Source organism: Triturus cristatus, chromosome 8 (assembly GCF_964204655.1).
Source record: "Triturus cristatus chromosome 8, aTriCri1.1, whole genome shotgun sequence".
Classification (NCBI taxonomy): domain Eukaryota; kingdom Metazoa; phylum Chordata; class Amphibia; order Caudata; family Salamandridae; genus Triturus; species Triturus cristatus.
In genome coordinates this window covers 1,184,245,706-1,184,258,018 of record NC_140591.1, presented here as the reverse complement: position 1 = coordinate 1,184,258,018, position 12,313 = coordinate 1,184,245,706, and the positions used below count along the sequence as shown (strand labels likewise).

The 12,313-nt window shown below is 42.7% G+C and overlaps 1 protein-coding gene across 1 annotated transcript in view; it reads right to left on the bottom strand.

Moving 5' to 3' along the window:
- LOC146805589 (E3 ubiquitin-protein ligase HERC2-like) overlaps positions 1-12,313 on the bottom strand; it is a 1,563,844-nt gene that overhangs the window by 1,037,623 nt on the left and 513,908 nt on the right. The window contains 1 exon segment of the mRNA XM_085622871.1: positions 1,332-1,514. Coding sequence (XP_085478997.1) covers positions 1,332-1,514 — 183 coding nt within the window.

Below are 12,313 nucleotides of genomic sequence, written 5' to 3'. Positions count from 1 at the left end.
TTCTTTAAAGGACGCAAGGGAAAAGACTTGCCAGGCGTAGACTGCAAAAATCCATAAGGACGCAAGTCTTAGTCTCTGCAGGCAGCTGCAGTTTCAGGACTTCAGCTGTCTGTCCGACAACTACTGCAAATGAGGCACTCTTCTGCTTGTGGTCGAAGTGGCGAGTACAACTCTGTATCTGGGGAGATATGAAGCCCACTGGCCTCTTGTAAGCCCATGTGAACATTTTCATAATGAGGGGTAGGAGTTGACCGTTCACCTCCCCACCATCATCATCTCTCTGATGGTGCAACTTGTTCAGAGTCATAGTCAAAAAGATAATGGAGCCACGTCTGGTACGTCCAAGCTGGTAGAGGTACCGTTACAAAGTCAGATTGAATGACGCCCAGTTAGCCTTTAGTAATTTTGTAGCGTAACATTGGAGCAGATCAGGCTTAATACTGTTCAGGGTCAGACATTGGAACCAGCACCGGATCCTCTTCCGGCTTCGACAAAAAACTGCTCATTGCAGATCATGGGGCCAGAGTAGAATATTTACAGGAATCAGTACAGGACCCAGAAGGGGTCGTAAAGGGTCAGAAGGCACTCAGCAAGGACCCACTGTCTTGAACCCGACTTAGGGCCTCTGTGATTAATTGGGGCCCAAAGGCTTGCCAGAGGGAGTAGAAAATCTGCAGCATGGCCTCCTCCCAGTCTGCCACATGCATATTATTCTTATGTTTGGTGATGTACAAGTTCATGTCTCAAGCCCAGATTGCCTTCGGGTGCATGATGGCATAGTTATTGCAAAACTACGAGTCATGTCCCAAGCCCTAAAACCACAGATGCACTACATGCGTGTCTGTGACCTATATCTTTTTTTTCTAAAGTCACAACCTGCTTTGAAACCAATAACTTTAGAAGGGGACACTGTCTTATGTTTTAGGAGTCTTAAGTAAGCCAAAGAATCTGGGAGCGGAACTTCAGAGCCGATGCAGATGGTGGCAGTTCTGTACAACTCCACTCCGTCACTTCCGGGGTGGTATGAACCAGCACAAAACTGCATAACATCACCAGCAGCACCTGGGAGTATTGCTAGAAAACGTTTCTGGTTCCTGGTGAGATTCGAAGGTGAGGTATATATGGGTAGAAGTATCTATCAGTATATACTTTCAGCACAAGGACATCATGGGTTTAAGCACATTTTAAATACACTCAATACAATTAACACCCATGCTTAAAAATCATATCTACATCATATGTAAACTAATAGTAAATACAAACACAGAAAACCGCTGAAACAATAAAAGTACAAGTGCAAGTGCTGCCATAGTGGACAGTATGCTACATACTTGTTTTATCAACTGTGGCACTTTCCACCAACATGCGCAGTAATCCACACAGGGTTCTGGTCGCATCATTCTGCATGACTTCTGCATGGACACCAGAAGACAGACAGAGGGTCTGAAGGAGGTTCACTGTACTCAATAACATCATGGCGGTGGGGTGCAAATTCCCTTCCACTGAATCGCCTTCTAGGGAAAAAGTGGGGGAAAAAAGCACAATGGTCACTGAAAGTACTGTTAAACACACACCTCGATTTCAAGGTTATGGAGTACAATTTTCAAACTACCAGTTATCATGAAAAAAGGGTTTGCAATCTAGACTGCATTCGATAGTGAGACACATGACTTAGACTTTCTTTCAAACAACAGGTAGAAACCTTAAAGTGAGGGTCTGAGTGAGAGAAAACAGCTGGAAACAACTGGCAAGCTCTCTATTGGACAAGTGTTTATCCTAAAGTAATTGTTGCATTTTAAAAAAAGGATACATCTTAATTTAACCTTTCTAGGACATTTGTTCCAGAACACTATCAATGTGTTGATAATAAGAGGGATTATGAATGCTCTTATTTTGTACTAGTGAAGGTCTCTTGACTATCTATATCGGTATGATTCTCTATTGGTTTGTAGGAGGCAACAGCTCGCAATTAAGAATTTGGCTAAACTCTCCTTTAGCGTTTATCAGAAATGATAAAACATCAAATTTTGACAGATTTCCATCAGTCATATAGAAAGGTTTTTTATTCATTACTCACACTACTCTGATTCTACATAGCCAGAAAAACACTGCAGGATTATTCTAATTTAAGTCTGTTATATATATTTACTGGAAAATCCAAAGGTTGAGGTGACATTATAGTTTGGTATGGTAATAATATCTTACTTTACAAAAATCATTTTTTTTAAATGTGCTGTTAAAAAAAAACCGAATGTTAAAGTAAACTTACAAATAAGTAAAAATGTCTTAAAATAGAACGTTTTAAACTTAAGAAGGCAATGAAATTCACCAGTTATAGCGAACTGAAGAAACTATAACTGGCGCCTTCGCCATGCAATGCTTATGACCTCACATATTACATCACTCATGAAAATGTCTGACATTATTGATAATATTACTAATGACATCTAAAATTACATCATGGATGACAACACTGCATGGCAGGGAAGCAAGTTACATTTCCTTCAGTTATCTATAACTGGTGAATTCCAGTGTTTTTTGTTATTTTTTTTTATAGATTAAAACATTACATTTTGACGGACATTTTCACCTAACTATATCACGTTAACCTTTTGTTTTTCAGTGAATATACTATATATCTCCCCTTTGTGGGTAGGAAATCATCATTTTATTGACTACAGCGAGACTGAAGTTATGAAAGTTTAATGTTGCTCTATTCCGCAACAATGACAGAAACATGGCCTCACAAACACAGAAATATATCAAAGTAATGGTATAAAATAGAGGCCAGTCAGACCACGACAGCTTCCTTCTTCAGACTCCGGAGTAAAAAGGAAGAATAGGCGATTGGATGATCCGATGGCACCTAAAATACATAGCTGGAAACAAACTTCTTAAGCCAAATTACTGGAGAAAAACAAAACCTAAAAGCATAAGAGAGTAAATAAAAGTGTGTGGGGGAGGGATGAACATTACCCTCTGTGTCTTTGATAAATTATTGATTTTCCACCCATGAGCCTGAGATTTACTCTGTGTACAAAAGGCATGGTATTATGTTTTCGAAGTCGTAGAAAGGCCAAAGAATCTGGGAGCAGAATTTCAGATCCGATGCAGATGGTGGCAGTTATATACAACTCCACTTAAACAATTTATTTCACTTCAGCAATGCTCTTTCTAGTAGATAATCTACCACAGATTCCTCATCTTCTGGATTCTCCCAGGTGCCAGACTGAATCTGGAAATTTGTCTGCAATAGCTCTCAAATACCAGCAGGTGGGACTCTCCAACCCCTTGGTGGCTTCTCCCAGCCTCCAAAAATGAAAAAGTAGAGCCATATATAGGTGAAACCTCTGAACGCGGGTGTCAGTTTCCAAAAGAAACATCCACACACTTTCATGTAGAGCACCAGACAAAACCGAATTCGGACAGTGTGATGAATCTAAAATGGGACATTATGACCAATCAGAAGACCATTCCACAGAATGGGGAGGCGGGTGGGTGAATGATCAATCTGTGGTTAGACAAAGCATCCAGCAGAAAACAATTTACCAAAGGTAACTCTTTCTTCTGATGGAAAAGTTTAAATGCAAATCCTTCAGCATTTGAATAGATCTCAAACTTAGTCCTGCAAGACCGATCAGGAATAATGGCCCTACCTGCAAACATAAGAGTCGATAATGTAGTGGCTGGACAGATGCCCACGATAGAGCCTAGCAGATGTCCAGGACCAGAACCACCCCTAGCTAAAGATATAGTGGCAGCTTTGGCACTGGCAGAAGGAGCCCCAAGGCGTCAAAATTGCCCTTCTTGATCAAGGCACAGTGCATGTTGATATAGAGGACAACCCATAGTGAAAGGGATACCTTTTTAACGCTCCCTTCTTTGCACTGGAAAATGTAATGAAGTGTTGGTCGTTGACACAGTATTCATAGGTCCCATCGATACAAAAGCTAAGGGCACGCCTACTGTCCAATCAGTGAAGCATCGCCTCCTCTTTGAAGGGATGCAGAAGAGAAAAAAAAGAGTGCTGGACTGCCACACATGGGCAGGTGAAACCACTTACAGGAAATAAGGATGCCTAAATCTGAGGCACCAATTTGTTATGGAAGAAGGTGATCTAAGGAGGCAGCACTGACCGCGCCTGTAGCTCACTGACAAAACATACAGAAGTGATTGCAAGGAAAAAAAAGTCCTTAATAGTCAGTAATCTCAAAGAACTGTAGATAGGTTCTAAATGTGTGCACATTCAAAATATATGAACCAAGATAAGATACCACTATACAAAAGGGCTAAAGAGGAAACATATGCTAGCACTTGCAAAAAAGCATGACAACAAGTGACATGAACAGAGGGGTGATCAGGCAAACACAGGAAGGCCAAAAGGCCTAACAAGTAACCTTTTACAGTGGCCACAAGAAAGCCTAGCAGGGCCAAAGGCAAAGCAAGTACAAATTCATTAGAAAGCTTAGCCAGCAGCAGATCGATACAACATTCCTTGCACCACAGCAAAAACTTTGCCCAGCAGCCAGAATAGACAACTGTGGAGTTCGACGAGTACCCAAATTCACATCCAAAATTTCCACAGGCAAATCAAAGCTACTCAGCTGCTTCCATTCAATCACCAAGCAAGTATTCTTTGGATGTTGCGATACAGAACCCTGCCTTGTTGTTGAAGCAGCAGGTCCTCCAACTCAGCTGATCGAGATACCATAATTACTAAGCCAGTTCAGTGCTATTAGGATGAGCTGTGCTGGTACCTCCTGGCCTCCTTTAGAATTTGGTGAAGCTGAGATGGAAAAGCATATGTGAAATCGGAGTTCCACGAAAGGGAGAACCGGTCTCTCAGGGAGCCCTGAGGCGTGAGCTCCAGAGCACAAAAGATGCATCAATCCGCAGTTAGAGCAGTACCAAAAAAACTTCCTACGGTATACTCAACAGGTCGAAGACTCCTTAAATACCTCCAGTCAGCTAGATTACATTTGCTTAGTTTGTCCCCCCTGGCGTGCCCAGAGCCTTCCAGATGGCCGACAGATAAGGAAATGCCCTGAAGGACGAGCCAGTGCTAACATCTCAGCACCTCCTGGCACTGAACACAATATACCACTCAGCCCTCCTTCCTGCAGTACTACAGGGTAGTTGGGTTGTCCATCAGAACCTTAACAGCGCTGTCATAGATAGAAAACAAGAAGGCATTAAGAGCCAACCACAAGGCTCTTAATGCCATCTTGAAATTGATTCTTTTCCATTGGAGACCAGATGCCTCTAATCTCTACTATGTTCAGGTGACCTCCCCAGCACAAAGATATATCCATCACCACAGTGGGATCTGAAAGGAACACAGAGACAGACCTGCTGTAAATCAGGTTGGAATCCTTCATCCACCACTGAAAGTTTGGGACACCTCATCTGTCACATAGATGTCAACTGAAAGACATTGCCAGTGCTGAGAACAATGAAGGAGAAGTTTTCAATACAGATATTACATATACCACGTAGCATAAGATACCAGTAGGATGCACAAGCTTATGAGTCCAAGAAGCTTATGATCCATCAGGCCACAACTCAGGAATTAGCCCAAAACATTTAATTTAGACCCGGATAGCCTCAGACTTGCTGTGGAGTGGAAAGGCTTTTAAAGCTAGATTGTTCAGAAAGGCCCAAATACCAAAAGGTAGGATTAAGTCTCGTTGATGGAGAACCCCATAGAAATTGTCATGTGCAGGTGTTCCACGAATGACTGTAGCAAGGCCACATTCAACATGCATCCATCGAGGTATGATAATATGTGAACTCATGAACTGCAACAATGAGCCAAAACCACTGCCATCACCTTTGTGAGCACCCAGGGAGCAGAGATGATGCTGATGGGTAGGAGAGAGGAATGGAATTGTCCTAAACCTCAACAAAGGAGAGGAAATAACAGGTGGAAGTACATGTCCTGCAGGTCCAAGGAACATCCAGTCTCCCAAGTCTAGAGCGAAGAGTACCTGGGCCAGAGTTGGGCTCCTGAATTTGTCCTTCCCAAGGACGGCATTCAGAAACCAAAGAGCTTAAATCAGTCAGCCCTTCCTGGTCACTTGACAAGCCGTTTCTGTACTACTTGTGAAAGAATGACGTTATCTGAGGAAATCTAAGGAAAATCATGGGGAATGAGGAAATGGGAAAGGTTCAACGTTCTGAACAACTAAGCCAGACAGTTCTGATGTAACTGCACTCCAGGTGGATAGACAGAAACACATCCTACTCCTTATAGCCACTGACGTCTAATGAAGAAGGAATCTGTGTCGTCTGGTGGTAGAGGGCGATGAGAAGGGCTACTGCCCTTGCTGAATGCCATGGTCTACACCACAAACCTTACCCCCTGAAGCCAAGAAAAGAGTGGCTTGTTGGACAGTCTACAGGGGCTGCCTTTTGCACACAAAAAAAAAAAGAGTCTCAAAAATAGCCGCAGAATTTCTGGTACGGTTAGTGAAGAATAAGTTGCGTATCTGCAGTAACGACTTATCGTGTAGAAACAGGATCTAGCAGCAGATTCCTTACTTTTGATTTGGCACCAGACTGGATCCGGAAAAATTTTCTACAGCAGCACATCTGCACGTCGAGAGAGGGCGCCGAGCGACTCTGTAGCGACGTCGTCCACCGGATAGGACGTTGACGGAGACCATATAAGCCCTCGCCTGATGCTCTGACGTCAATTTAGAAACTGCTAGGAGAATGTGCCCAAAAAGAATTTTCTTTTTGTAAAATATGTTATATTATTTTTTTTATTAAAAAAAAAAAAAAAAAACTGAAATGCACAAGAATGCTAGAAGAGATCTGGCAAAAGAAATGACAACTCAGTTTGCAGAGCGGGAGGAGGGCAGGTCAGTAAGGAATCTAGTTCCTGTCTCTACCAGATAAGGCGTTACCGAAGGTAAGTAACTTATTCATCTCATAGAGACATCTAGCTGCAGATTCCTTACCTTTGAATTAGATACTCAAGCAATACCATCCCTGGAGGAGAATCTGTGAACTGGTCCATGAAAGATCCCGGAGTAGGACATGAGACAGTGAGAGAGAAAGGGACGGGCTCTCAAAAGGGTGGGTGAGGGAGAAGACTCCCTACCAGAAATATCATAGAAAACATGGGAAAAGACACCCACGGCAGAAGAATAAGGATGGGTTTATTTATTTATTATTTATTTAGTTTGTAATACGCATAAATCATCCCCAAAGGGATATCTCTGCGCAGTGGGACCAAAAAGTCAGGCAAGAAGCCTAAAAGTTGGGGGGGCGTGCCTTGGCGCCGAAGGAGATGTCGGCTGCCTAGCATAGCTCTGTGCCGCGACTGGAGGCCTTTTCCTGTGACAGGCAGCAGGTCCGCTTTATTATTCTTCTGAATGCAGGGAACTGATGCATGAAGACTTCTAGACTTCGGTAAATACTTGTGGAAGCCGCGGTAAGCCCGATATCTTCAGTTTATGATGCAAAAGTGTGGCGTGTCTCCGTGACAGGATTCGCGGTTGCCATTTTGTTTTCTTAACGCGTTTATTTTAATATCGGCACCGCTGCTCTCCTACCTCATATAAAGCCATGCTGCATCTATAATTGCTTCTCTTTATGGAATTTCAGTAGGGTTTCCATACTCCTACACCAGTATTATTTTCCATAACTAAAACAGCATGAGCTTTCATGAAGTTCTTCAGTTTCCTTGAACTTTTCTTCTATCCTGCAAGCAAATATATGAAGACCTCAAAGTTACCATTAAAAGTCCTACAATTACATGGGTGAAAGTATGGGGCCCCTGGAACGCCTACCGCGGGGGAATCTGTACTCCGCCGTTATTGCCCGCTCCGTCGCCTGCCCCGTCCCCTTAGCCGACTCATCCCCCCGATACCGGGCACTGGGTTTACCCAGCCCTAGTCCTGATCTCTTCCCCTTCTTTAGACTCCTATGGATGGTTAGGGTCCCCCCTTCGGGGGAGCACATGCTGCTATTTCCGATTGTGGATTGCCTTGTGGGTTGGTTTTTTTCTTGTTGTTCTTTAAGTTTAAAATGAAACCGTATAGTGGGGTCCGGATGGTGTGGCTCTCAGCGCTGTTAACTCCTGTCCATGCCCCTCCGCAGCGCTATGTGTTTTATAAATGTGTATCGTATGCTCCTTTTGTGTGCTAGCGGCCGGCCGGAAGGTTGTAGGCCCATCTTTGTATATTTTTTTGAGTCTTGTAATAAACGGTTTCAAAAAAAAAAAAAAAAAAAAAAAAAAAAAAGGAAAACATATACTTTTCTGTATAAAAAGCATTTTTTTCCCTTTTAAACCTAAAACAAATGTAACATCCTATTGAAGGCTATATTCGCCATTTTCTGATTGTTCTTTAAAACAAGCATTTGCAATGCAATAGGTCTCTCATTTGTTGAAATTGGAGCTATTGATATAGTGAATGGCAATGTTTTATATTTATGTTTTTTGGTTGCAGTGGAGTGATTATTTAAAGAAAAAAAGTGTACAATATATCATGTTATAAGCTGTTATAGTATGTTAACGTAAGCGGTTGTGAATGGATGAATACAAATATTTTAAAAGGATCGTAAAATACAGGATGGAATTTATAGCATGTGACAGGTACTAACTATAATTTAATAAAAATACGTATTTAAAAAAAAAAAAAAAGTCCTACAATTAAACTAACTTAGAGTAGCGATGTTATCCTGTGAAGGTGTGTGACACGTTATCAGCTTTGATTTCCTGCTCACCATTCTGGGCCACTGACGCACTCTTTGTGCATTATTTTTTACCGCTCCTCATTTTTGTTTTCATGTCAGAAACATACTACTTCTATCAAAAGCAAATCTTTATAGACAACGTTAATTGATTTTTCAAGGTTTTATCGCTTCTTTCATTTCAACATTCATGTCTATGGGGAGAATTATATCTGGCAGATGTGAGAATTAATCGTCCATTCTTTCCACTCGCCCAAAATCTACTGAAATATTTATCCCAAATCCTTTTTTAGATTTACAATCTGATATTGAGGAGTCTGGTCATACTATATCTCCCCAATGCATAGACACTACTTCTATATCTGCTCCTTCTACACCAACTGGGAAAAATATTTCTAAACTCCCATCTTCCTCTGCTTCAACGTTTAAAAGAATAAAAAAAAAGATCCTCCTTCGCCGACCATATCTCCACCACCAGTTTCCCTATAACTACTTCTAGATGAGATTCGAGCTCTTAAGCCATATCTGGAGGAAACAAACACTTGCTTACAAGCCATCAAAGATAAATGGTCGACTCTGGATATTAAATTTACTTTAATGGAACATCAAATGGATTCTCTACAACAATCCTCTCAACAAATTCAACCCATGAAAACAGATATTCTACATCTACAAAAACAAATAGAAATCTCAAAAATCAAAATAGTCGCAACAACCTACGCATATATGGTCTGCCTGAAGGATTGGAAGGTGCCAACTCCATTTCTTTCTTCCAAACTTTCTTGTTACAGGTTCTTCAACTTCCAGAATCACCATCTTTAAACATTCAACGAGCTCATAGACTTGGTCGTCTTCCCCAAAACACATCTATCCAACGCAATCCTAGAGGCGTAATATTGTACTTCCTGGAATACACAGACTTGTTGAAAGTTCTACAGGCTGTTAAGGCAAAACGTCACATCACTTGGAAGGGTTTCAACTATTCTTTTCTCAAGACTATGCGAAAGCCACTGCAGATAAGCGGAAATGTTCCTTAGGCATGCGTTCAGCTTTACGCAATTTGAACGCCAGGTTTGGTTTGCTCCATTCATGTCTTTTTAAAGTGACTTACAAAAATAAGACAACAACATACGAAGATCCGGCCTTACTTCAATGATTTCTTGATAATTGTAAAAAAGAATCCATGGAGTTTGCAGGAGAATCTTCCTCTTCTTGAACATTTATTTCTTCTTGCTATAGACAATTTTAATTCTACAATGTTCTCATGACATGTTTCACTAATTGTTTCTCCTTATGTTTTTTTTCCTATTCTGTATTGTCTTTACTTTCCCATTTACCCAATGTCCTAATATCCATCAAATTTGAGTTTCTCCTCTGGTCTCGTTCCGTGGAGTATCGTGGCTGACTGTTTGTCTCCTCCTTTGTGGCTCCAACACCCTCCAGTCCTGTTTGAGTATTTGGTATGTTTTATTGTTTCTTCTGTCCTCTCACTATCTTTTCTCCTTACCTTTCTTTTATTTCTCTTCTCCCCTTTTCTTCTTTCCTACTTTCCCTTCTCCTCTTTATTTCACTATCTCCTTTTCTCTTTATTTTAATTCTTTCTATTTCATATCCTATTTCCTTACTATTACTGTGCTTACTTTTCTTCCTTCTATTTACTATAATTTCTTCATTGTTTTCCTCTTATGCTGTAATGCTATTTGAATGTTATTCTTAGTTTTTTATGGATAATTAATGACGTTACGTATTGTTTCATGGAATGTTAAAGGTTTGGGTACGCCTATTAAACGTCAAAGAGTTTTTACTCATCTGTCTAATCTCAGATCAGATATTGTATTTTTACAAGAATCGCATAGTTGCTTCTGAAGTTCTTAAACTTAAATGACGGTGGGTAGGAAATTATTTTTCTTCTCCTGGTACCAGCAAAAGAAATGGGACTGTAATTTTATGTCATAAGAAACTTAAAGTAACTCTTCTGTCTCAAGACTCAGATGACGAAGGACGTTGGTTAATTGTTCACCTTAAAGTTAATGATATCCCTATTACCTTGTTTAATGTCTATGCTCCCACAAAACCTGATAACTTTTGTCCTCATATTTCTACTCTCCTGATGTCCATCTCAATCCCATATGTTGTTTTTGGAGGCGATTGCAATTTAATTGTTGACCCCTATATTGACCGTATGTCCAAATCACCTTTTGTTTTCTCTCTAATGCATTGTCACTTCATCAATTTGATCTTCCATAGATCTCTTCTTGATTGTTGGCGATTTTGTAATCCACAACTCCGTGAATACACCTTTTTCTCACCCACTCATCTCTCACAATCACGCATTGACCATCTCTGTTTCTAAAGTGTTGGACTTGGCCCTTTTTCCCTGAATTTTTTTCGTTTTTACAGTGTTAAGGTGCAGGTGCTCCCTTCTCCCAAGATGGCTACCACAGGCCCCTGCTACTGCAGAGTGGTCTTTCATAGTAGCACCCTAGCTGCCAGGAGCTGGCTGGAACCCCACAACAATGTTGCGACACCAGCCCGCCTTTTTGTCCCATAGGTAGAGTGGGGAAGCTCCTGGAATGTGCTGGAACCTTCTAGAAGGGAGGTGTGGTTTTTCTTTTGCCGCCTTGGCTAGAGGTCACCTGACCTAGGGCTACTTAGGAGAGGGAGGGAAACTTTTGTGGTGAGTTGGCCAGTGGGGTGAAGCAGAGCTGGAAGAATCCACCAGGAGTGTAGGCGGTAGGGCCTAGCCAGGGACTTATGCCTCTGAGAGTGACAGGATCTAGGTGCTGCCTCTTAAGTGAGTGAGGGACCCTGTGAAACCCCGTGATCTTGCCCAGCAGTAGGAGGACCCAGAGACTCTCTGCCCAGCCTGACTAGGAAGGATCTAGTCGCCCTCTCCATTCCTACCCCCCTGTAATAGAACCCCATTAAGGGCGCCAGATACATCTGCGCCAACAAGACTTCATCTAACATCTGAGAACAGAGACTTATATGCCAAGCACTGAGACTGCGTGTCCTGATTGAACTCTCAAACTTATATCCCAAGCACCGAGACTGCGTGTCCAGATTGAACTCTCAAACTTATATGCCAAGCACTGAGACTGCGTGTCCAGACTGACCCCTGAAGCTGTATGCAAAGCAGATTGAAGAGCCACCGGGGATCGACCAGGTATTAGCGCTGTGACCCCTGCGCTCCCTGACCTGGCCTGGGACCCCTGGCAGCGTGCTCCGCTGAGCGCGAAACCCCCATCCTTAATTTGAGCCCCCCCTGTGACGTGGAAGCCAGCGCGCTCACCGCCGCGACCCGGAGGCCGGAAGAAGTGCCCTGCAGAGTCGCGAGGCCCGTGAGAAGCCCGGGGCCCCGCCGTTGCCGTCGCAGCTGTGTGAGAAGGTGCGCGAGGCCTGGGGCCGAGTTTCCCCATCGTCGCTGGAGCGGACGCCGTCTGACGCCGAGAACGAGGTAAGCCCGGAGGCTGGGATTGCCCCTGGTGCGCCCCCTACTGGTCTGAAGCGCGGTGCCCTACGAACTGCACCGGCGCCGAGAGACTCGCTCCTCCCGTCCCGGGCGCTCCCCGCTAAAAGCTTCGTGAGGCGCATTGACTGTCCTACCCCGTAT